This window comes from Lepidochelys kempii, chromosome 1, assembly GCF_965140285.1.
Source record: "Lepidochelys kempii isolate rLepKem1 chromosome 1, rLepKem1.hap1, whole genome shotgun sequence".
In the NCBI taxonomy this organism is placed as follows: domain Eukaryota; kingdom Metazoa; phylum Chordata; order Testudines; family Cheloniidae; genus Lepidochelys; species Lepidochelys kempii.
The window spans coordinates 283,841,608-283,868,188 of NC_136380.1; the positions used below are offsets into that span (position 1 = coordinate 283,841,608).

Sequence of the window (26,581 nt, forward strand, 5' to 3'; positions counted from 1 at the left end):
GTGCGAATGGTGCTGGGGATGGGGGCAGTGTGCGGAGCCACTTCCTCTCCCTCATGCCCCCCCGCAAGGGGCACACAGAGACATGCCAGCAGCAGCCAGCCGCTTCTGGGAGCGGCCTGGAGCCACGGTAGGCAGGCAGCCTGCCTGTGCGCTCCGCTGTGCCATGGGACGTTTAGTGGAGATCGTGAGTTGGTAGCCAAAGAGCCCAGCTGGACGGACAGAAATGTTAGATGAGCCAGATCCAGCCGTATTTTGCCCACCCCTGTGCTAGGCATTCTACCAACTGGTAATACAGGAGATAGTCCTTGCTTCAGAAAACTGAACATCTGGGTATCAGAGAGGATGCAACAGGTGGAAGAAACAGACAAACAGGGATGGAGGATTGGTATGCTGTTAACAATGCAGCAAACAGAGGTGAGCATAAAAGCAGAAATCTCAGCTTTCCCCTTACCTAAGTAATATCAGTCAATAGTGACTGTATAATGGTATGAAAAAAACTGAGCAAATCTGGTCATTGTTGTAGACAAGACATAGAGATTTTCTAAATGAAATATCAAAATTGTTTGTTTTATGTAGTTGAGGCCTGGCCTGATATGAGTAATTAACGCCTGGAGGGAGGCATCATTTCTTGGAGGATAGAATTAGAGAGCTAGGAAGGTAAACAGATCATGAGGCTGAAAACAGAATGTTTGTACTAAATCAGGTAAGTAACTAGGTCAGTGGGCTAAAATAAAAAACAGAATGTCTGAGCCAGCTAAGATAAGAGTGAAAACTAGGGATGCCAGGCATCCAGTTTTTGACTAGAATGCATGGTCGAAAAGGGACCCTGGTGCCTCTGGTCGGCACCGCTGACTGGGCCATTAAAAGTCTGGTTGGCAGAGGAGGGAGTCTGTAGCAGCTCTCTCTGTGGAGCTCAAGGGCGGTGCGAGCCCTGGCAAGCAGGGGGTGGATCCCAGTGGAGGGGCTGGGAGAGGCACGCGGCTGCAGGCTGGGGGCAGCATGGTTTACCCCAGGCAGCAGCCGCCACGGTGGCCAGGGACTCCCTGCGGAGTGGGCATTGTGGCCTTTAGGAAGTGCCTACAGCCCCCTCCCTACCCATCCCGCTGCTCCCCGGCTGGCAGGAGCAGAGAGAGGAGCTGGCCCAGCTCCCCAGGGGCTGCATGCAGCTGGTGGCAGGGGAGGGGGCTAGAGCGAGCCGCCATCGCCTGCTCCAGGGCATAGTAGCCTGTTCCACGGGGGCTGCTGCATCAGGTTCATCTCAGAACCATGTGACCAGCACATAAGGGGCTGTGGGCTGGTTAGTCTCCTCCCAGGGATGAATGGGCTGCATGGAAGCATAGGGCTAAAGTTGGGCTGCTCTCCCTGGGAATAGGTCCAAGCAGAGTCGGGCAGCAGCTGGGCATGGAGGTTCCAGCCAGTGGTGAGGCTGGAGGGGATGAAGGAGAGGGGCCGGAGGGGGGGCATGTCACTGCAAAAGGTGGGAAGATAAGAAGGGGGCCTGCAGCAGTGGTCTCCCTAGAGCTGCTGTGATTTGGGCTATGCTGGGGGTGCAGTGAGCCAGGGGCAGAGGTGGGGGTGGGTGTCACGGGGAATTCTCTTCCCCCTCCCCCAATTCCTTCCTGCATTCCAGAGAGCAGGAAAAACTTCTGTCCTTGGTGGGCTGGCCAAGCCATGTGTCCAGGATTCATGGCAGACAGAGCAGCCTCTGAGGCCCAGGAAATGCCAGGGCAGCACTGCTATTTAAGGGGCTGCCTGAGATCAGTACTTCCTGGAGCCCCTACAAACCGTCAGAGCCACCCGGAGCCTGCACTCCAAACCCCCTCCTATGCCCCTGCCCTAGCTCAGAGCCCCCTCTTGCACCCCAACCCCCTCATCTCTGGCCTCACCCCAGAGCCCACACCCCCAGCCAGAGAGCCCTTACCCCCTCTTGCACCCCAACCCCCTGCCCCAGCCCAGCGAGGGTGGGGGAGAGCAAGCAATGGAGGAACAGGGGATGGAATGAGTGAGGGCGGGGTGTTGGGGAAAGGGCAGACGAGGGTCTTTGGTTTTCTGAAATTAGAAAGTTGGGAACCCTTGTGAGAACACCCAGGGAACCATTTACTTACAATAGACAAGATAACTTAGGAATGGGTAAAAAGTGGGTTGAGCATGGACAATGCATGGATGAAACATGCTGCACAGGGATTGGTTCCTGCAAAGTAACCAAGCCAATCCCAAAATGTGTGATGCAATGTAGTAAATGCAATGAAATGTGTAAATATATATAAACGAAGAGCTTTTCTATGTAACTTTGGATGTGTGGTATGCCCAGCCTACACCCACCAGCTACTCTTGAATCTGATCAACTTAGCATAGCTTTGCTGTATGCCAAATAAAGGAACCTGAGTGATGAAATCAGGAGTAGAACTGAGTTTTTTTGATCCCAGAGAACTAGATGAAGTTTCTACCAGACCTGGACAAGGTGTTCTGGATGGTGGAAGAGGTCTCATGTGGAATCCCAACATTTTGAAAATTGACCTTTCTGACATTTTTTGTTTTTCAGCCAAAACTATTTGCCAGATTTGACTCAAAATCACAAATAACTTCAGTGCCCTTGAAAAATGAATTTTTTAGTAAATGTACTATTCACTGAAAAAATTTCACCCAGCTCTAGTTGAAACCCATACTCCTCATTAGCCATCCTAGTGGCCTCCTAAATACATTGAACGGGTGACAGCATAGGGGGGCTATGGCACCTTGCAGAAGAGAACCCTTGGGTCAGAAGAACAATTGCCCACAACTACCCCTCTGGGTTCTCTCAAAAAAGAAATGAAGTAACTCTATCCATCACCGCTAGGGTTCACAAGAAAGTCAACAACAACAAAAAATTTGACAGTATTGTCAAATGCTTCTGAAAGTTTAAAAAGAATTAGCATGGATGATATTTTCATCCACTGCTAGGTGGAGATCAATTCATGCAACCAGTACAGTTTCAATCCTATACCCAAACCTATAATCTGATTTGACCAGAATCAAGGAAATCTGAGGACTCAAGAAAATAACTTGCCATGCCATAGCCATCTTGGTGTCCTTTCTCCATAATTACAGATAGGATACCAGTCAGTAGTTAGCCAGACTGTCACGGTCAGGAGTTGGTTTCATGAACAGTGGCCTCATAACAGTTTCTTTAAGAATCATCAGAATCCTGCAATCACATGAGGAAATAGACAATTCCAACCAACAATGGAACCAGTACTTCCCCACTATCTTTCACCAGCCAGGAAGGACAAGGGTCCATGTCACAAGTTATTGTAGGAAGCCACCCTAGCATCTCTATCCCCTCATTGAGCAATACTGAAACATAAGCAAAGACTCAGTATTTGTCTTCTTGAGAACACTGCTCTGTTTCCATGGCAGTAGACAGCTCAGTCAGAACTTGGGCAACTTTGCGAAGTAACGTGAAAAAGAAATCTGAAAGAAACACTTGACTGTAACTGAATGGAAGCAGCCAAGATTCATCAAGCTTAAATATACTCAGAACAATTCCACAATATGAGACTTTAAAGACCCTATAAAGAAATTTTTCTTTGCTTCCTGCACTGCCTTGGCATATGATCTTAAATCTGCATGTCTCAGTCAGTGAGGTTCTGCATGAGATTTCTGCCACCATACTCCACGTCTCCCCTTTTGCTTCATCTGTTGGAGGTCATCTGTAAACCATAGTTAGCTGTGAGGTTGAGAGCAAAACTGGCATGAAGGTTGTTTAGTAGCCATTATATTAATAGTAGAGAACAAAAAATTAGCGTAAAGTTTTACCTGAACATTGGTAGATTGCTCAATTCCCTCAGAGGGTGCCTGGAAGATCATTGGCACAATCAACCTCAAAAGCCAGACCATTAAAGCAGATGCCTTACCCTGTTGGGATAGATGTACCCAATCCGCAAACCAATAGAGCCAATAGATGAAAAATCTATGGGAGGCCCATAGAACTTCCTGAATCACAAAGAAGAGACAAGAAAGGAGCCTGTCCTAATCATTTGCACCTGTCTTTATGAATTTTCACAACATATTTTTGTGTATTTATGTGGGGTTATAAATATGATACAATTTGATCTTTATCCTGGAGATCCCACACCTCCTGTATTAGGTGGAACATGAAATTTGCCCCCTGATTCACGAGGACCGGAGAAAGTGGTCTAGCTCTTATGGTCTCATTGACTTCCATTTCAACTTACAGTCTCTGTGTTTTTTGCAGTGGAATGGCCCTAGGATAGTGGGTAGCCTTAGGATAGTGAGTGGCATAATCTAGTAAAACTAAAATGTAATGGTGTCCCCTTGTGCGCTTCTCAAAGGACCAAATTATGTCTAACTCAGTTTATTCAAATGGGTGTTAACCTGGTCCTGGGAAACTAAAGGTTCCTTTAAGTTTCTTTTCAGGGCCAATCATTAACACTCCATGCAGAGGGCACAGAAATTGGCTGTCTCCTTCTACACCTCTTGCTAATAAAATGAGAATAGCAGATGGTGGTGTAGGGTGTTGTTCATCCCCAGATGTCCGGCATAGGACAATTCAGGAGTTAGTCTTAATATCTCTTTTTGAGGAGATCATGGTACTAGTAACTAATAATGGACCTCCACAGTTTGGATAATTTGATCCACCCAATAGAACACATCCTTTTGTAGCTCAAAATGGTATGATGTGGTCTGAACATCTTGGGTAACAGTTGTATTCATTATGCTTTACATTGCAGTAGTGCTAGAGGACCTACATGAGATGAAGTCCTTATTATGCTGGATGCTATACAAACACATAATAAAAGACAGCTCACACCCCAAAGAGCGTCAGCTAAAATGGACAAGAGTGGACATGGTGTGGAGGGGAAACATAGGCACACGGAGAGTGCTGCGATTTGTAAATAGGGTTTCTTAAATTTTCCATCCCCTTATTGTTCATGCACCAGCTCATGGCATCTGAGCAGGGCTGAGGGTTAGTGGAGTCTTGCTAGATTCCCGGCTAGCTAGACTTACAAGACTGTTCAGAGGTCATCTCTCAGGACATGACCGTCTGGTCCAGACCTTCCCTGCTTTCCATCTCTGATCTTCAAGTTTTCTGACTGTGAGAAGGTGAGTCAAATGATCAGTCTACATTAGGAGTTATGGAAGCCTGGCACACAAGTGCTGACTCTGTGTTGGAGACACTAATTAGCTGATTTCCAAGTCCCTCAGGGTATCTCAGTTGTATTTGATTAGATCTAAGGCATATTTTTTTTATAATTCCTGCTGTGGAAATATGTGGAGCTCATGCCAAGAACTGAGTCCATACATTTATAGAACAGCACTCTTGACCTGGCCTCAAGATTGGATACTTAATTCAGGAAACCAGTACTGCATTCATTGTTTAATTAGTCTTCACCTCCTTAGGGTTGTGATTGCATGTCAGTGCCCCAGAAGTGGCACTCTGTACTGACATTACTTGAAGGAGAAAGAAATTACGGACCTTTAACTGGAGTTCAAGTAGATTGTCAGGACAGATCAAAGCTTCATTGCCACTTTTCAGAATCGGTATGGGATACTAAAAAGTGCCCAGTACTGAGGAAGCCTGGGGCTATGCCACCTTGAAATGCTTATATATAATATTCCATAGCTCTAGACAAAGTCTGCATCCCACAGATGTAGATCTTTACCGATGAAACTACTTGAAAAGTTGCAGTTACAGGTGAGTAAACTTTCTTTCCCCCATCTTGGATTACTAATGCCCCTAGCATGGGTAATGTATGCAGGGGGCTACAAGGGGGTTCTATAGAGGCGCACAGCCATTCAGAGCATCGGTTCAATTCAATGCTGTATTTGAAGCATTAGTTAGCATAAATTAGGGTTTTTTTAGGGGGGAGGGGGTCAAAAGGTATAACAGGGTGATCTGTCCCCTTTAAAGGCTAGTTTGTTCCAAGGAATAGCCTCTTTAAGAACAGGCATTCTGGGACTGGTAGTTATGGTAAGGATCACCAGACCAAGCTGGCAATGGGAGACAGGTGACTGAATTATATGACTACCTGTTGGGGTTTATACAGGAGTGCTCTTAGCTTGGTCAAAGAGAACCTGGAGAGAGACCTGGAGGGATGCTCCTCTGTGGTTGAAACTGGATGGTGGGCTGGGAAGCCTGCCAGGATTCAAGCACAGTTCTAAGGAGGGGTGTGGAGACTGTCTAGTAAGAGCAGAAGGAGCTTGATCCCAGGAACATAGGCTAGGAAAGAGTTTAGGGAGATATTTTCAGTAACGCCCAAGATCTGGAGTGGGACTGAGCTCTCCCTGCTCAAAGGGAACTGGTGACCCAAGAGAGCTGAAGCCCTAAATCAAGGGTAATTGGTAACCCCAAAGAAAGGAATGGCTTGAGCCTGAAATGGCCAAAGGATGTATGTATTTATTTTGTGAAGGCTTAATAAATCAGTCCCCAAGAGGGGTAATAATTTAAATTTTCTTGGTGACTTGACTGGAGAACCAAGAGGGAAAATGGGACAGGGTTTGCTCTGGGCCTGCATCCTGAAACAGAGAGCTAGAATTTGACTGGTAGAGTTCTGGAAAAATACGAGTGTGCAGCTCAAGAATCAAAGTTCAATAATCAGGGATTTTGTGCAAGTAAGTGCTGCATTTCAGAGTTTATGCAAAGCAAAACTGTACACACCATACTGCTGAAGCTATGTCATTTCTCACTCCCAACCTCCCAGCACATCTTTTTCTTCTGAAAAGATGAGAATTTAAATACATAAACCTGCATTAATTTTACATAACACTATTAATTTTTAAAAAGTCAGGAAATGGAAAACGTAAGGTTTAACAACCCATGTAGTGGAGTATTTTGGATGATTGGTTAGGTTAGTGTGAGTAGCAGGATGAGGACTGAGGGTTTCTGTATTCATTCTTCTGTGTCACATTACTTCTAACAACATTCTACCTTTGCTTCTTGAATTTCCCTTCTGAAAAAGTGTGTATTAATCTTTCTGGTCAAAATTTAATGTGAAAAGAGTTTCTGCATAATTCACTGACAGAAATTTTACAATGAATTAAAAATTTAAATGGGGTGGGGGGAGAATCAGATTACATGAATTGTAGAGCAATTTGCACATTTTGCATTTGTCTTATTTTTAAAGTCCAAAAATATCCACATTTTTTATTTAATCATCAGAATTCCCTATTGTTTTCCCCCCTAACTTTGCACAATTAAATCACTTTATGACTCCTAGCAGTGCAATTTTATACCTATTTGCTTAATTTTATTCTTCCTCTACTTAAAGTACATCAGTCACTCTCAGGAATGATTTTGGCCCTAAAGTTTAACTCAAAATACCTTCTGATACAATGTTAATTGTTGTGAATCTCAGTCTACAATAATAACAATATTGATTTATTGATTCATTGGTCTAATGAATTCTGCAAAATCTGTAAAAGATCAAAAGCTGTAATTGTATATAGTTTACATATATTTTCACAGAAATGATCATGAGACTTATGGAGAGGAAGAAACATTTCAAAACTTGATTGAAACTCAATGATTAAACTCGTATTTAAAATAATTAGTGGTATCCATTTCACCCTAGTTTAAATTGATTTAAGATTACATTTTTGACTACATCATGCTATTTTCAACTATTACTGTATTTTCTGTCATTCTTCCTGTTTTGCTATAGCATCTGTGAAATTGGGCAAATGCTGCTTTGCATTAGAAAATTTAGTAAAAATAAGGGTTTGTGCCTCCATGTGAAACCTTTTCTTCTTTCCATAGATCATAATTTCAGATAAGGATACTTTTTTTCTTTTCTCCTGTTTGCCCTTTCTTGTATTGATTCAGAGTTAGTAGTTCTACTGAGTCTGCATCATGATACCTAAGTTTGCAATAGGAATCCTTTTCTGTTAAGTGGAACTCTCATTTGGCTTCTGATTTCCAGCAAGCAATCTCCTCAAGTACAGTTCTATGACTTTGTCAGCTTTCTGTTTGATAATACACTATCTGCTTTCCTTTCAAAATATCTGTCCTAAGGGGAGGTTTTTTGTACTTTGCTGAGATTCATTCAGTTCCTGCAAGCTATCCTGAATTTCCAAATCTTCAACTACAGAAAAACCTTTCCAATGAATATTTAAAATGAATCCATGTTGCTGTTGGTATGAGTGGAAATATTTTTCTATTTTGACTATATTTTTGTTAAGTGTAGGGAGCCAGGGTGGCTTCCCTCTGAACCAGAGGGTAAAGAGCCACCCTCTCAGTCTGAGTGGGCAGGGCCAGATCAAGCTTACTCCAATCCCCGGAAGGGGAGGGGTGGAACAGGAAGTACAAAGGGTCGGGCCCTTATCCCAGTCAGGGCAGCACCAGGGAGGGAGACAGACACAGACTGCTGGCTGTTCCCTTCAGACCCTGCTGCCAAGCCAGGGGAGGCCCTGGACCAGGAGAAACCTGACCTGAAAGAAGGACTGGGACTACCAGGAGTGCCAGCCGCCAAGGAGCCAGACAGTAACCTGGGCCAGCGTGAGCCTGATGCAGAGTGGGAGCTGGAGCTGCCAGCAGCTGAGTACCCTGATGAGCTGGAGGGACCAGAGGGACCCGCTTGAGAGACCGGGTAGGAAGTAGCCCAGTGGCAGATCTGCACAGTGTGGTGGGTCTATTTGGTCAGTGTGGTGCAGATGGCTCCCCACTGACCCAGTGGTGGGACCCTCTCCTCCCGCCACTGTCAGGGCCCTGGGCTGGAACGCAATGGAGTTGTGTGGGCTTGTATTCCCCTACCCCAGCCAACCCGCCTCGGGTAGCAGAATCCCGACAGTGCTACAGATTCTGGCCGGTGCTCCCCCTGCCTGAGGGATGCGCCACTGACTCTGGCCGGCGCACCTCCCTCCCCTAATTCCTTAGTGACAGAAAGGTGTGACCCAGGCCTGCCAGTGAGGCAGTAGCTCCCCACCACCCCCCAGCAGTTCAGTAGACCAATTGAAACCTGTCACATTAAGAATCACTTTGGTCCCAAACTTGAAGCTGTTGTATGCCTACTCCTTAAACCCTCCCACTTCCATGGGAATTTTAAGGGTACAAAAATGCAGGATTAGGCCTCTTTCATATTCTACAGAAGAAAGTAAAATGTGATCATTTGGGGGGAAGATAAAAATAGTGTTGCCAGTCAGGAAGAAGCTGATGGTAGAATATTGCTATATTTATTCCATTATTTTGTTAAAGTGTTCCCTTCTGGGCTTTGAAATCAAATCTCTGTTATGATTTTATTCTGTATTTTGTTGTGAAATCTATCACTTGCTAAAAGTACAAGGAATGATACCAAAAGAAATTAATTTTATTATATTTAGTAACTAGTGCACTGTGGAATTGTTTTTTAGACTTGACTAAAGCTTTACATTATAATGCAGACTGATCTTTTCCCACTCTGAAATATTTTCTATTTTTCCCAAGCAATAAAACCAGTTTGTTTTTGTTTTGTTTGTTTTTTTTTAATAGGGTAATATGTCTATCTGGCAGCAAAGCCAATGGGAATGGACTGTAGGATTAGAAATCACCAAAGTTTAGTTTGTGGGATACTGTCTCTGGTTTCTATTGGAGAGATGGTTGCCTCATGAATAGACCCTGCATATGAGATTGCACACATCCTAGTTGATTAGTAGAAGCCCTGTGACTCCATGCCTGGCTCCGGCCTTGGTGCCCTAGCAGTTGGTCCCAGCTCAGTTTCCCACCATGAGGGAGGGGGGCCGGGAGCTGCAGAAATGTATTACACCTGCAAGCTGCATCCAGCAGATTAATGCAGTCTTTCCCATCTCTATTTACCATTTCAAACAAAAAAGGCTTTTTGCACTGCACTTGAGATCATGTCTGTATATTCTAGCACATGCAGGTCTGTTTTCATATGCTGTGTTCAAGAAGTCATGCCTCTTGAAAGGTCTAAAATGTAAATCTCCACCCAAAAAAGAGCAAGTATAAAACATATTGGGCTAAATTCTGTTTTCGGTTGCAACAACTAGTTTCCAGTAGCGTCACATCAGATTTACAACTAGGTGCAGAATACAGATTTTGCCTTTCAGGAATTGCAGTCAAGTAGTTGTATCTGCTGTTGGCAAGGATGTGTGGGGTCTCAGCTACTGCTACTCCAGTAGAGCTTTCATGGGGTACCCAGGTGACGACCCCCAGGCCTCTGCTGAGGTGGAAGGGAAACCCTCTATGGAGGAGGCCTCACGGGCGCCTTCTCTCACAATCCTCTGCTGCGGGCTGAAGTATCTCTGCCCCTTGACCATCCCCCAGCATGCTTGAAAACAAGGGTGTGATCACTTTGCTGGGATGATTTGTGGGGCCTCTCCCTAGGCTCCCTGCTCCAAATCCTCCCTTCACCAGCCGCATGAAAACAAGGTGCGGCTCTCCTTTCCCGGCTGCCCGAAGAGATGCAGCCGCCGCCGTGTGCGCCTGAAGGGAAGCGGAGACAGCGGGCTCCGACAGCCGCACGTGTAGGCTTGGGCTGATCTGTGAGGGCTTCCAGTGACGCGGACTGATCCAGCCCTGCTGCAGCCACTGCGCACCATGTGCCTGCTTCCTGCCGCCCCTGGAGCCAGGCTGCTGGCGCTCGGTGCCCGAGAGCCAGGGGCCCTTGGCACAGGCCAGTGGTGCCCGCTGGGTACCGCGGCTCCGCGAACTCCTCTCCGCTGTCACCTGTAGCTTGGTGCCGCTTCCCCTGCAGATAAACAACCGCTGCCAGCCCCGCTTCCTCCCTGTTGCTGTCCTTAAGGGAACGATTAAGTGTCACAGGAGCGGGGGCGGTGTTGCCTTTTTCGGCGAAAGGCGGCATTGGTCGTTGCTGCCGCCTCCCCCCAGCCCCGCACCCGCCGAGAGGGCGGTGCGCGATGGAGTTTGCTGGAGAGTGGTGCTGAAGGGACAGCTCCCACGCCACCCTCCTTAGGGGCGGGGCTGCGCTTGATAGACAAACCTGAGTTGCATTTTCACCTTCAAATGAGAGAGTCTCCCCAAGCAGCCGCTCGGATTACAGCAGCCAGCACCCAGTCCCTTAGGTGCTCTGACCAGCCATCCATGGTTTTGCTTTCTCTCTGTGATGGTTACTCTTCATTCCGATGTTGAAAGGTTGCATGTATCGTGCAAAATGAGGGAAGCGAGAGCTACTAACCGGCGGTCGGGGCTGCTTTTATTCCTTTCGCAGTTCAGCACCAAGGGTGGTGGAATAGCCACCTGAACATGGGGAGAACAACAACAAGTAGTTCTCGCCTGACAGATACACACACAGGTCGGCGGAGGATCCGCCAACAGCGGCGAAGAAAACAGCGTCTGGTATATGAAGAGGAGCCGCTCTCTCTCTTCTCATTAAGGTATTTGAGAAGCCGGGGGTAGGGGGGAACCCGTGGGAAAAATCCACGCCAGCCTGGCTGTGATGCCGTCTGGTCTTCCTAAATATGAATGTATAGGTAAAATCCGTGCGGAGGTCAGTGATTTGAGAAAGTAGCAGCCAGAGCTACACGCTAACAGCTCCTATGAGGGTGTGTCTGCTGCCTGAGCTGTTTCGAGGTTTGGTTTTGCCTCCTAGAGACCAAACCTTCCTCTTCTAAGCACCTAATACCATAAAAGATGGACAAATAGCAAATAATTTAACTGCTTGCTTTTATTCAGAGAGCTTGATCCAAGAAGCCCAGAAACAGAGAGGAAAAAGGGGTGGGGAAGGTGACTGGTCCGTATCAAGGAGAAGCAGGGTTGTTCGGGTTCTCTCTATATATTGGGGGAAGGAAGAGGTGCAGGGGAAGACTCCAGATCACTGAAGGGGGGGGGGCATCTGAAAGCAGGGGAGGCAAAGACTGGTTTGTAGAAGGGGGTGTGGGAGCGACAGTGCTTTGAATTCGTCAAGGATACAGCGAAAGGACTACGAGGTTTGCTTCAGGGTCGTTTGCAAACCAACTTTCCAGCTGCTGGTGCGAAGAGAAGCTCTGACAGCTACTATTGTAGGAAAGCGAGGAGGGGATAGTGGGAGGTGGAGACCCTGGGATGCCAGCGGAAGGCAGGTCCTATTGGAGGGAGATTTTGGAAGCTAGAAAAGGCAGTTCTGGAGATCTGGCTCATAGTGGTGGAGGGAAAGGTGGCAAGTTGGGGAAGAGAGGAAGGGTCGATCTAGGTGGCGGGCGCAGGAGATGGGAGGAGGGTGAAGAGCAGGGAAGATGCGGGCTGCAGTGGGGCATTTTCGTGTAAGGGGGTAGGAGGTAGAAAGTGATTTCAAGAGAATCAGGCTCCCTAGCCCCCCTCCCATTTCCCATCTTTCCTCCAGTCCCTACTGGTCTCACGCTGACGGGTCTGTCTGTCTGTCCCCCCAGTCATGTCTGACCCAGAGAGATGGGAAAGCTCGAGGATAACGAGAGGGTGATCCTCAACGTGGGGGGCACCCGGCACGAGACCTACCGGAGCACGCTGAAGACCCTGCCGGGGACCCGGCTGGCCCTGCTCGCCTGCGAGTTCCAGAGCGAGTCCTCGGGCGGGGAAGAGCCGCCGCCGCCCACTGCCCCGCCACCGCCTCCCCTCACCCTGCCCCCGCGGGTGCCGGGCGGCGGCCGGGAGGCCAGCAGCGGCGGCAGCCCCCGGAACAGCGGCGGCCCCAGCGAGTTCTTCTTCGACCGGCACCCGGGGGTCTTCGCCTACGTGCTCAACTACTACCGCACGGGCAAGCTGCACTGCCCGGCCGACGTGTGCGGGCCGCTCTTCGAGGAGGAGCTCGCCTTCTGGGGCATCGACGAGACCGACGTGGAGCCCTGCTGCTGGATGACCTACCGCCAGCACCGCGACGCCGAGGAGGCGCTCGACATCTTCGAGACCCCCGACCTCATCAGCGGGGAGCCGCCGCTCGACGGCGACGACGACGACCTGGCCGCCAAGAGGCTGGGCATCGAGGACGTGGGGGCGGCGGCCGGGCCCCCCGACGGCGGGGGCGGGCGCTGGAGACGGCTGCAGCCCCGGGTGTGGGCGCTCTTCGAGGACCCCTACTCCTCCCGGGCCGCCAGGGTGAGAGAGCGACCCCGGCGCCGAGTCCCGGGGCCTGCCCCAGCCCCCCAGCCCGGGGCGCGCGTGTGTGTGTGGGGCGGGGCGGGGCGTGCCCCTGCCCCTGAGCCCTTGGGGGCGTGACCCTGCCCCAGCCCCTGAGCCGTGGGGCGGCGTGGGGGAGTGACCCTGCCTCAGCTCCTTCCCCTGTGGGGGTGACTTGACTTACCCCCCTCCCCTTGTGTGTGTTGGGGAGGGTTGTCAATTTTGCTGGGATGGATTCCTGGAGATTTCATCACATGATATAATCTTGAATTCAAGATTAATCTTTAATTCCTGGACACTCCGGGCCAATCCTGGAGGGTTGGCAACCCAAGTGGGGGAATGATCCTGACTCAGCCCTTGGTCCCCCTGCCTCAGCCCTTGGTCCCCCAGGGTGTTTGTGTATGTGGAGGAGGGGTGACCCTTGCTCAGCTTCTGGCTTCCCTGTGTGTGTGTGGGGGGGGGGGAACCCCAGTTCAGGCCCTGGTCCCCTGGGGTGGGGTGTGAGTGTGTGGAACCTAACTCAGGGCCTGGTCCTCTGAGACGAAGGGGGGCACCCTGCCTCAGTCACTGGACCCCGGAGGGGTTTTGTGCAAGGGGGTACCACTGACTCCTGGTGTGTGTGTGTTGGGGTGTATGTAACCCTAAATCTGTCCCTGGTCCCCTGGAGAGATTGATGTGGGGATGAGTTGACCAAAGGCTGTCTATAGATACTCACAAGAGTAGCAGGATCTGGACCCTGCTAGGGAGTGACTCTGACTCATTCTCCTCCACCTTGCTCAGGCTTTGATTTTTGGGGTGACACTGTGTTAATAGGGAAGTGAGGGTGACTTGCTCCCTGTGATTTGTGAGGGTGTCCTTTGTTCTCTCCTTGCTTTGGTGTCTGGATCTGAGGGTGATCATAGTTTAACATGTGTGTGACAGAGGGGGATCCTGATTCACTCTAGTCTTTGGATTAGTCCTTGATTTCTGAGGGTGACCCTTATTTATTCTGTGATCCAGGACACAATTCTGAGGCAGTAAGTGATTTTACTAAGTTATCTTGATTTAGACTGGAGGTTAGGATTTTGCCACAGATTATTTTCTGTTTTTAAGTGAGACCCTGATTTTAGTCTCATATTTTTGTTTCTTATTCAATCACCATGCGGATTCACTGTCTGACCTGTGGCTTTGAGCCTAATTAAGCCTCTGGAGTTCCTTCTGGTAAGGAAATCAGGTGCAGTTTTTGAAGAAAAAGAAATGGAGGCTTTTCCAGGTTTAAACTTTTTAACCCCCCCTTCCACAACAACCTCCCCCAAACAATTTCTTCCTTTTGAGTTTGTTATAAATACAAGTGGTTTTGTTTTATGCAAGTGGAATAAGTGTTTTGCAAAACACTTATCAGGATTTCTTCTGAAGAGTTCAAACTTGGGCCTCATTCTGCAAATACTTACAACTATGTTTAACTTAACTGTGGGAGTAGTCCCATTGACTTCAATAGGATTACTCATCTTTGTAAAATTAAGCATGTAGTTAAGTATGTTGCTGAATCATATTTTAGGGCCTGATCCAGCTCCCATTAATGAAGTTAATGGGTTAATGCCTACTGACTCAAATGCGGGTAGGATTGGGTCTTTAGTGAGAGGAGAAACTAGCCACGCAGGAGGTGCATTTCTCCCAGCTGCTCTGAGGCTCCCCAGTCACTCCTGTTCTTCGCTGATTGGTAGCATTCTCCAAGGAATCAAAGCTTGTGTAGCAGTTCACTTTTCCTGTGCCACTGGCTTCAGATAATACTGAAATAAAATATAATAGAGGATTAATGATAATGGAATAAATTCCTATGGTTGCTTACTAATGGGACATACCCACACACATTATAACATTTCAGCAATATTATTTTAAAAGTAGAATGTGTTCTAGATGTCAGACTAATACCCGTCTTCATCAAAATGCCATTGGAAAACATCTTCAGAATATTCATTACCTACATTTTCCTTTTAACTATGTATTGAATCTGTAGTGGGGTTGTTTGTTTTTTTTGGAGACTTTCCAACATTCTTTGCCAGAGAGCTGACAAATATGGAGTAAAGGTTAAATGGAAGACGCCAAGAGAAACGTGGAAAGGCAAATGCTGGCTATAATTGAGCCATAGTACAAAGGTTCCTTCACATATTTTTGATTCGCTTGCATTCCTCAATCCTATCTTTCAATGCTATGGACCAGAACACTTTATCATTAGTTGTTTGGTTGATATTAGTGGATTTGTTGAGTCTTAAAAATGAACTGTGCATTTATATTGTAACATAACATTGTAATCTGCTCATATTAATGTTATAGGAGAGACTGCATTTACTTCTCTGTAGATTTAAAAACTAGTTTTGAATTTGATTTCTGACTGGCTGCTTAATACTGAAGTGAATAAGCCCATAGCTAGAGCTATAACTACATTCAAGGCTGCAACTGTTTATGGTAACCTTTCTGCTAAGAAGGTCACTTTGTGAATTGCTAGTGGCTTTCAGAGAAGAAAATAATTTTGTGTCTAAGTGCTAGTGAACACCTAATGAACACTTTCACTTAACCATCCCGCTGCCACTTTGGGCAACTCAGGCACTGGTACACCTCGGCCCTGTATATTCTCTGCCTGTGGTTCGTAATAGCCTAGTCTCCTGTGGGCTGTAATATTTTGATCTCATTTCTGTTGTGGGGTTTAGTATGTGGGTGCTGAGTGGCATTGATGGCCTGTGACATACAGGAGGTCAGACAAGATGATCTATTGGTTCCTTCTGGTCTTAAATTATGATTCTCTAGGTCAAGATTGAAAACAAAACAACAACAAAACCCACAACACTCGTGGCAGTGAGTCTCAGAGCCTGGGTGAATTAAGGCTATTGTTCACAGGGCTAATGCTATGGGCTAAAAATAGTAATGTAGAGGTTCCCACTTGGGCTGGAGCCTGGGCTTTGAAACTCAGTGAGGGGAGAAGGTATCAGAGTCCAAGCAGGATCATCTGCCCTGCTATTTTTAGCCCCCATAATGTGAGTCCGATGAGCCTGAGTCAGTTGATCTGGGCTCAGAGACTGACTGACTGCGTTGGGTTTTTTTTTTTTTTTGGCAACGTAGACATAGTGTAAGACTCTAAGTGATGGCAACCTTATTGTGGAACTGAAATGCTATTGCCAATTTAGATGCTGTCTTTCCAGAAACAAAGATAGCTTTCTGTCGCTTCTGATAAATGCAATAATAGTTTGTGTAAACTCAAATAAATGATGTGTAAAATCTATAAACATTTTGGGTGCAATCTTGGCTCCACAGTTGCAAAACTCCCATTGACTTCAGTGGGGCCAGGATTTCATACCTTGCATTGTAGTCTATTTTATTGACTCATGAACCATTTATCTCAGATTATAGAGACACTTAGTGTTAAATGTTCATAATCGCTAGTATTTTTAGGATTATTGTCCTATTTAATTTGAGTGATTTCAATTTTCTGAAATATGACAAAGAAGAAAACTGGCATTTTCTTTATTTTGATTAACAGGATAGCACTTAATATTTATGATTTGTGATTTCTAAACTGTGATCTCTAAAAATAGAAATTTATAGAAATTCGAATATAAGTTGTCATGGTAACCTGTTGTGGTGTGTGTGTGAGAGAGAGATTCTAGCAAGACCATCAAATGATGTTATGTAAATAGTGGAAATAACTAGTTTGATGATGAAAGATGCATTTGTCTCTATTTATGATTCTAAAAATCTTCAACTTTAATCATATTCAGATGGTAACTGAGATTTATTACCTATTTTTTCAATATTCTGTTAAATGACTTAAGAATGAGAAACTATTGATATATTAGCTGATGTTCCTTAAGAACTCACATGTCCAAAATGGTGGTGGTGGTGGGGTTTTGATTTTGTTTTGGTTTTTTAAAGAGATCCAGATATGTTGCAAGGTAGAGAATGATCAGTATCATTCCTGCCACTCTACAGATATAAAATGTGATAAACACATGATATCTTTTAAATGGGTTACATAAAATAACTTATTTCAAAATTTCCATATCTGTGCAACTTTTCCTACTGTGGTTCTCTTTTCGAACATTTTTCTTTCACTCCAGACATAAGTAATAGAGAAATCATTCACAAAACAGCACTTTGCAAAATACTGTCATGTACATATAAGAAGACATTATGCTAAGACACTAGCATAGAAAGGACTAGTCATTTAACACATCTGTGCCTTGGTTTCCCCATCTGTGAGATAGGTATTATCCCTATCAAGTGTATTATGAGGCCTAATTTAATTCATATTTGTAAATTACTTTACACTAATTCACATTTGTAAATAGGAGGCAATTGCTATATAAGTGTAAAGTATCAATTGCAGTCAAGAAGAGCAAATTGCAAAGATAAATCTGAAAAATTTATAAGGAAATATTTGAGTCAAAATTAAATGCTGGGTTTGAAGGAGTTCAAACAGAACCAGCCTTTGGGACCCAGGAAGCTTTTAGTTATCAGACACTCCCAGCTCCAACAGGGACTTACAAATGCCAGGGTTAGTTTCAGATTTCATGTTTAAAACCAAGTAAATTTTCAAGTCCATTTTCTTTTGAAATATAATCTTGAATATGTGGTGCTATGTAAACAGATCATTAGGGTTTTTTACTTATTTTTCAGAAACATCCTGGGTTATTCAGTCCCCACTATGGGTTTTCAGAGCTGGCCTTAGGGTCTATAAAAACTGTGGCCACATACCCCTCATTTTTTGAGAAGACCATAAGTTCATTCACAGTTGTGGGGACAGTAGCTGCAAAATGGGGTAGTTGAATAATGCCACAATCAGCATGGCCTGTTTCACTAAATATGGTACTATATGTAAGGCCCTTTACATTCTAATCCTAACCTTCTGTAGCTGTAGTCAAGTCAGATAACCCTTAGTTTCCTTATCTCTAAAATAGAGAAAATAATATTTGCCTGCTTCGCAGTGGGGAGGGTTATGACAGCTAATTAGGTAACATTTATGAAGTGCTAATAGGCACTGGTATGCAAAAACTTCTGAGGGTCCTTGCAACCTGTAGGTCCATCTGGACAACTACCCCTTGCAGAACTTTAGAAAAAAAAATTGGTATCTCTGCCAGCACTCTTGCTGAAGTGGGATGGGAGTTGTGAAGATCCCACACTTTAATATAAAATTAGTCAGTTAAACTTCAAAGACTTATCTCACTAATCCTCAAGCATTGTGATGTGACTGTACTGGGTAGGAATTAGTTACATTGAGCAAGATGGGAGAGGAGACGTGTACAGGGGCAGCAGGTTTGTATAATTTTTGGTGGGGCCCAGAATGGGTCTAAGTCCCGCCCCCCCACTGCCTTGTAAGCTGATATATATTTTAAAATAATGTAAAAATGGACTGGAAACAGTACAGTTTCCCTATATTGCACAATGTGTGAGGTATAAGGGGATGAGGGCTCTGGCTGGGGGTAAGGGCTTTGGGGTGGTGGTGGGGATGAGGGGTTTGGGGTGTGGGGGGATGAAGTCTCTGGCTGGGGATAAGTGGGTTTGGGGTGTGGAAAGGGCTCAGGGCTAGGGCAGAGGGTTGGGGTGCAGTGGTGAGGGCTGCAGGGTGGGGCCAGGGATGAGGGATTCATGGTGCAGGAGGGGGCTCAGGACTGGAGCAGAGGGTTGGGGTGCAGGGGGGTGAGGGCTCTGGCTGAGAGTGCAGGCTCTGGGGTGGGGCGGGGCTGGGGATGAGGAGTTTGAGGTCCAGGCAGGCTGCCCCAAGGCTGGGGCCAGAGGGGACTACACAGTCCCTCCAGCCCTCTCCCTGCTGGGAGCACACTCACCCGGCACCGTCACTGCACGTGCTCCTAGGGGCTGGGTCCCTCTCAGGTCCAGGAAGCCCCCTCACTTCCCCCCGTGGTGGGTGCCAGAGGGAGAGGAGGGCTGCCATTATGTGTGTGTGCCTCCTCCCGTCCTGCCTCCGCAAGTGGTGCTGCTCCCTTTTGTAGCTGGCAGCGGCCGGCAAGGGAGCGCAGCATGGAGCGGCAGGGCAGCCACCCGCTGCCCAGGGCACAGGCAGGAACGCTCCAGGGGAGGTGTGTGGGGGCAGCAGGCAGGGCTGGGCAATGCTCTGGGGGAGGCACGCGGGGTGACAGGCAGGGCCAGGGGAGAGACCTGGTCCCGAACATTGGTGGAGCCAGGCCTCCGTGCCCTGAATTTGCTGGAGCATGGGCACCACGGGCCCATATAACTCGCCACCCCTGGACAAGTATTGTTTTGTAGACTCACTTCAAAATGCTAAAGTCCACTGGCTATAAGGTATATGAGGTAGCCCTGTTATTAATGGCATCGCTGTAAGAGTATCTAGATTCTTTATTTGATGAATTGGTCTCACTTTTGGGAGGTGTCTAATCTATAATAAGGCAACTGAATACCCTTGGAAATTGTGCTAGTTATATCCTTAGGTTCGGCTGTTAATGACGTATGAAGCTTTTACAAATGTTGATTCTGGAAGTAAAATTGCTGGCCTAATCCGATTGAAACATGGTGAGAGGAGGAGTAAGGAAATATGACGGAGTAAAAAAGAAAATGTTCAACTCAGAATATTCACTTGGAAGGAAACAAAGGTTCAGAACTTATCTGTGTTCTTAAAAAGGCAGAAAAACCTTTCTAATCTCAAATTATTGATTTCTTCTGCAACTGAAACAAATATATTTTCAGATGTTACCTTCTGAGCTCTTATGAATCATATAGCCCTCTTCCATCTGGAAATGATTACAGAAGAATTCTACTGAAATAAAAAGGATCATACAGAAATTGAGAGGTTTTTTTTTTTGGTCATTCTAGTAAGGAAAATGCTAGTTTTGTTTTATTTAGTGGGAAAACAATACATTAGATTAAATTAGCTAGACCTAACCATTCTATTTGAAATATTTAGAGTGTAGGGACAGTTGGTGCTTTTAAAGCAACAGGAAGAATTGTACTTTATGCAGCAGTATTATAACAATTTACATCTAGCCAACAGATTACTGTACCCCCAAGGGCTGATTAAATCATGTTGTAGATGACTCTTACTAGTTATCTTCTGGAATACTATTACAACACTACGGCAATAGCTTGAGAATGTCTGTTAGAAGGCTTGGCTGACAATTGTTGCTTAATAAACTACCTAGCAACTGCTGATTTGGCCTACCCTAAATTTGGCTGGTATCTGTTTGTTTGTACCATCATATCAATAAGGTAAAATAAGAGTGATTTCTGCCTGCCTAACTTCTGCCTTCTTTCTACAGCTTTTCTGCCTGCTGCTGCTCTTGTTTCCATGGAAACAAGCCAGCTCCTGACTTCCTGTTTCCACTGCAAATATTCTCTCTCTCCAACTTATTCATCTTAGAAAAGCATTTTGCCTTGGTTCTGACATAAATGCCACACAGATGACCTGTCCTGTCCATTTCAGAAACAGAAGATTTTATATCTGCATGCATGTGGCCAAATTCAAGTCTCAGTTACTCTGGAATTATCTGAAGAAAATCCAGTGAGGTCAATGGATTTGTGAATTTACATTGGTTTAACTGAAAGCAGAAGTTAGCCCAAAATATGTGCACTCACCTACACAGCTGATGATAGTACAGTGTGAGATTTATTTTCACTTGGGTAATCTATTAGACAAAATTGTGTTCTGTTTTTTTTTTAGTTAATAAAAGGCTATCTCTTGTATTTAGACCTTGTAAATATTTAAATCACAGAATAATAGTTACTTTGAAGAAGAATAATCATTTAGATGGAATGGCTGAAGTAGATTAAGGCAGGAAGAAGACCCTCCCCAGTTTTGGTGGCTGTTGTGATAGGTCTCAATACTATGTGCTGGCACAGTGTTGCATCTTCATATGGTCAACAGGATGCAGCCAGGAAAAGAGAATGGGAACACAAGAAGAAATGTATCTGACAGGTGTTTGTACCCTTAAGCTGCCCCATAGCCAGCTGAAAAGAAGGTTGTGGGAGTATGTGGGTGTGCAGAATGAGGAACTCAGCAGAGGCACCTCCCTGGTGCTACCTTTTCCAATTTCTACCAGGATGGAAAATCTGTATTGATGCATGACACAGAAAAGTGAGAGGTCAGACAATTCTGAAATCCCTAATGCAGTTTCCTGCATTTAGAAGATCTTAAGATATTTTGCATAACATTTCTCTGTCCAGGGCTGTCTGTAAATTAACACTTTTGGGGGGTGACTTTCAAGACCCACCCACCCCTTGTACCTCTTTGTAATACTGAAACACACATGCAAAATTAAGGACCCACTCACCTCCTAATGTGTTATATAATTTATGGACAGCCCCAGATTCCCTTCCTTGCCCACTAAAGAGAGGAGAGGGAGCACCTGTGTGTGACCTCCTCTTCCTGCAACGTTTTCCCAGTTACATTTTTACACCAGGAAAGGGGGTGGGGAGGAGGAGTGAGAGGTCTTTTAATAATAGATCTTTATATATTCAAAGCACTGTACAGGCATTTTAGAGAAGAGGGTTACACTAGTTCTTCCTAGCTATCAAGCACTATTGCTGCTCTATCATTGGTGAAGTCAGTTGGGAGCCCCAGAGACACCAGGTCTTGCTGTTGCTCACACTTCACATTTCTTACCTCATGGAGTGGAGAAGAGGGAAAGCCCTGGGGCCAGGTCATCTTGAGGGAGGAGAGGGAATGCTCGCTCTCTCTCTGTTTAATAGATGATGGGGAGATGTGTTCCCTTGTCCTCCTCTGTATTTAACACCTCTTCATAGCACGTGTCTGGCAAGGAGATTTATATATGTGCTTTTATAGCCAATGCAGAAACTTGTTTGTTTTTCTTTCTGGCAATTTACTTTTCATTGGTAATGATGTTAGAAATACACATGTATTTAGGTTATAACTTTTCATCTAATATAGAATTACAGTATACAACTCTGGTGTTGGGGATTTATATAGCAGCATAACTCCCCCACAAAATAGTGATCAAACAGGTACAAAAAAACAATGTTAAGTGGTTCTGTTAAGTGATTTTTATCCTAATAGCTTACAGCTCAACATACCGTCCTTATTTGTACACAACACCTGTTGTCTTCAATGAGAGTTTGACCTGAGTAAGGACTGTAGCACTAAGTCCTTTCATATAGCAGATACAATTTTGAGTGATGAAAAAATAAAGCTGTGAAATATGTACAAATATGTTAATATTAATAAACTTAGTATCATGAATGTCAACAAAATAAAACAGAAATTTAAGTACAAAAGTGACTTGGGCTATTTACTTCATTACCATGAAATATGCCATAGAAGGTTGTGATAACTACAGGCTAATTCTGTTGGAAATACCTATACAAAAAGGATAACATGAAGTCACTTTTGTTTCTTACGACCAATTTGTTTAATTTAAATGTATTGCTAGTACTTGGTAACTAAAAACAATTTTAAAAGCAATACAGTACTTCACTTTGTTTCCTTCAGTTAAACTTCTGTAACAATGAAAATGTCACCTCTTACACAAAACCAAAGTTTCTGCTATTTGCATCTTGTTTTGGAGAACCCTTGACCAAAAAGATGACATTATAAGTGATAAGCAAATTATCCAGCTATATACCATTACTGCATGTTGTTTTTCTTTCTGCCTTTTAAGATGTCGGAATGCTCTGGGATGTTTCTATGCATTTGGTTTTCATGCTGGCAGTTTAATTCAGCGTCTGTTCTTATCACAGCCTTCTACAGTCAGTAGGGATTCCAGTTCAATCATACATACACTCTACTTTGCTTCTGAGAATTAACACTGGGATGTTTCTTATTTTCTAATTCTTTTTTATGAAACCTTATTCCCTGACAGAGGTAAGTTTTTCTTTCGGGGGGGGGGGGGGTATATGCACATATCACATATATAAATGTGTGAAGGGGTCAGTTTACCACTGGCACCTCCTTGTGGCCCAGTGTGGCAGCTCTCTCTCCACTGAAGCCTCTCAGGGTGTATCAGGATCTGTCCCTCCTTTCCCTCAGGGAGGGGCCTTCAGGGAATGGTTGTCTGGGAAACTCCTGCCTTCAGTCAGCCCTCTTGTCAGATTCTCTTCCCTGGTCTGCCCACAAGGGAGCTGTTCTGCTCCATTTCTAAACTCCTCCTCCAGCCTGTGCACGCCTTGTAGGTGTTGCAGGGGAGTCTTGTCTGAGCCCAGAGCAGCTTCTTAACCTCTTGTTGTCCAGTGTGGGGTTTGTATACCCCAACACGTGTGAGTATATATGTATATGGCAAAATTGTATTTTTTTTTTAATTTAATGAGATCATGAGATTTGTTGCCTAATTTATAAGAGGTGATCTAAACAACCAGTGGTCAGACAGTAAGTTTAAGCTCATTTGGAATTTTTTCTACATTCAGTTTAATAGAGCTGAGACTGTTGTCATTTTAGAGCATGGCATCATTAGTACAGATTCTTCAGTACTGCTAGATGGATTGTACATAGTAGCATCTTGGCAGAGGGTTAGACTAGATGACCCTTGCGGTCTCTTCTAACCATATGGTTCTAGCTCACTGATATGCTACTGGAAAAGTTCTGTAGTCAGATGAGTAGTCTTTCTTAGTATGGTGATGAATACTGTGTACTGAATAATAACATGGTAATATTTGTTCTTAATATTGTGTACCTTACATATTTCACAATATAATTTTGCTTTAAATGAATGTAGTTTCTAAAGGGTATATTTGTGTAATTAGAGTAGTCTACAGCATATTATTTGGTGTGTCTGCTTGTTGAACAAGCTGTGGAGTGTGTCCCTTACACTTTGTGCTGCTGGTTCAGAACAGCACGACTATAATGAGGTATAGCATACTGACTGTATAAGAAATAACCTTTTCTTTTGCTATTTAGTTCATATCCTAAGGAAATAATTGTACTACAGAAACAACTGCTATCAAACTGGAATGATTGCGCTGAACAATAGTACAAGGATACGCTAAGCCTGTGAACTGGAATAAGGTGTGGGATTTAAAAAAAAACAGTAATGAGATACTGGGACTCAATGTACTGCTAAGAAAATTGTCCGTCAGAGAATTACCTTTGGGAATGTCTGACGTGGAAGTTAAGCATAGTGGGAAAAAAAAGAGGGTGAGAGAAACTCTAATCAGACATGTGTTGTTACAATAAAAGAGGCATTGACAGGGCTCCTAATAGTTCTGTAACAGAGTCTTTCTTCATCTATGGCCATCATTGCTCTGATACAGAATTTGGAGACTGGAGAAAGCATCAGGGTGATAGGTGATCTAAAATAGATGGAAGAACAATTTCCTCTAACCACACTTTGATTAGGCTGTTTAATTTCTCATAATATAAATGTCTACAAAATATATTAATCTCTTATAGGCTGTCTGGTGTAAGTTTAAGTGAAATCAAGTATGTAATAACTAGTATTTAATATGACATCTGTTAATCACAAATTTCGCCTTTAAGGAGTGATGAAAATTCTTAAGGAATATATAAAGTGCATTGTTAAGTAAACAGGCATATTAGTATGAATTAGCTTAAACTTTGATTGCTGCACAATTTAGGATAGAAGTAATTTTGAGCTTCTAGAGATTGCTAATAAAAGCTCGTGAGAAGATTTCACCATTAGACATTCTGAAGTAACATAAAAACACAATTATTTTTTTCAGGGTAGTCTTATATTTTTTGCAGAGAGACTGTGAAAGAGATTTAGAGAGAGAGGTGCTGATACACTGGGACCCTGGGAGAAAGATTTGGCAAAGACCCAGGACAGAGCAAGATAGGAAGTGGTGCAGGGAGGCAGCAAGAAGTCTGTGCAGTGAGGCCAGGGCTGCTGATTCAGGGTCCCTGGACCAGAACCCAGAGGAGAGGGAGGGTCTGGGTTCCCCTACCGGTCCACTGAGGGAGGTGAACTGGAAACTCCTTTGCAAGGGGTAACGACTATTGGAATTGGTTTAGGGATTAGTGAGTCTGGAGTTGGATTGAAGGCCAAATCTGAAGTTGATAGACTATTATTTGGTGGACTGTTGGTTTACCCTTGAAGGGGCGGGGCTACATGTGACCCAGCTGGAGGGTCAAGTCACAAGATGCAGCAGACCACAGGCAGAGCAGCTGTCAGCAGGGGATGTAAAAAGAAGAGTCTGCTACACCACAACCAGCCACAAGGGGGTGCACCAGCTAGTGAGTCAGGCTCCAACAGGACAGGCAAGGGTTTCTGTTTGATCTCCCATGCACATTTGAGAGGTGGAGTTTCCCTGTGCTTTAAGTTCAAGGGAAAAAGTCGCCTTTTGATTTTCCATCCAAATTTCATGGCATGATAGATTTCAAAGGGAATTGGGGGTTCAATCCTGAGCACCCTGGCTCTGATCCAGAAAAACACTTATGCATGTGAGTAGTTCCTTTGACTTCAATAGGGCTTCTCTTGTGCTTGAAGTTAAACATATGCTTAAGTGCTTTGGTGGATCTGAGTCTGAATGTTCAGCTCCTTGAAAGAGCAAGTCCTGTAATTCCAACTAATTTTTTTCTTTTTTTTTTTAAGTGGGAAGCTCAGTCCTCTCCTTAGTGTTATGATAATCCTTCCCTACGTTTCACGTTGGACTTTTCAACTGAAGAGTGTGTGTATATAACAGATGGACTTCAAAAGCTCTCAGCGGTGAAATCCTGACTTCAGTGGGGCCCGTATTTCATCCCTGGTGTTTAGATGCATATTCTACTAGGCACAAGCAAATGCTTAGGTTAAGTAGCTGACATTTCTGAGTGTATACATTTCAGACATCTCTCGCCCTAGATCAGTGAATTGATGGAGATCAGGCTTTGGGGAAACGCTGTATATGTTGTAGATTTGTACTGGCCTTTTGACAGCAGGAAAAAAGGTTCTTTCATATCAGCTTCTAAGGTGGCCACACATCTGTCCTGCTTGCAGAAGAAGCAGTGCTGTTTAGCATTCATTTCAGGAAAAAGCAAATGAAGCTAAGGTTGCACTGACCAACGAACATTCAACAAAGTAGGTTTGATGCATTGCAGCTACAGGACCTCTTTGAGAAGTCATTGCATATCTATGTTGATGCCTATATGATGGAACAAATGCGGGGTAGAATGAGAAAAAATGATAAATGAGAAAATTAAGCCTCAGATAGAAAATGGACAAGTCTGTGACTTTATGGCTCTAGAATGAAGAGAAAACTATTTTGGTTTGTCAAAATAAAGCTAAATCTAAAACCATTAAAATAATGTCAAGAGAAATCTTATACTGTATTGTATGAGCCTTTATCTGTTGACATTCATAGCTTTAGGGAAGATGATGCATGCACTTTTTCAAATTTTGCAGGCTCATCCATATGGGGCTATAGCTTTTATCATGCTCAACCTCACTTCCCTGACTTCTAAGTGAGAAGGCGGGTCTTTATAAAAGTACCCCTTTCTCTGTTGAATGAACTCATTGGATTTTGGAAGCAGCTAATCCAGCCTATATTCTGCAGATAACAAGCTGCAGATCTCCGCAACATGGTCTGAGTTCCAATGTCTCATTGAACATTGTAAGTGTTGCTTACAAATTGCCTCCACTGAGGCACAAAAGCCCAACCATTCTTCCTGAATCA

The 26,581-nt window shown here is 44.7% G+C and overlaps 1 protein-coding gene across 8 annotated transcripts in view; it reads left to right on the forward strand.

Moving 5' to 3' along the window:
• The first annotated feature begins 10,733 nt into the window (after window positions 1–10,733).
• KCNC2 (potassium voltage-gated channel subfamily C member 2) overlaps window positions 10,734–26,581 on the forward strand; it is a 152,873-nt gene continuing 137,025 nt past the window's right edge. For 3 of the 8 annotated variants that reach the window (XM_073327749.1, XM_073327748.1, XM_073327747.1), the window contains exons 1-2: window positions 10,736–11,328; window positions 12,319–13,000. In XM_073327749.1, coding sequence (XP_073183850.1) covers window positions 12,338–13,000 — 663 coding nt within the window. In that variant the 5' untranslated portion in view covers window positions 10,736–11,328; window positions 12,319–12,337. Of the gene's footprint in view, window positions 11,329–12,318; window positions 13,001–26,581 lie in introns of all 8 variants that reach the window. The other 5 variants (XR_013635197.1, XM_073327753.2, XM_073327750.1 and 2 more) reach the window with 4 other exon arrangements.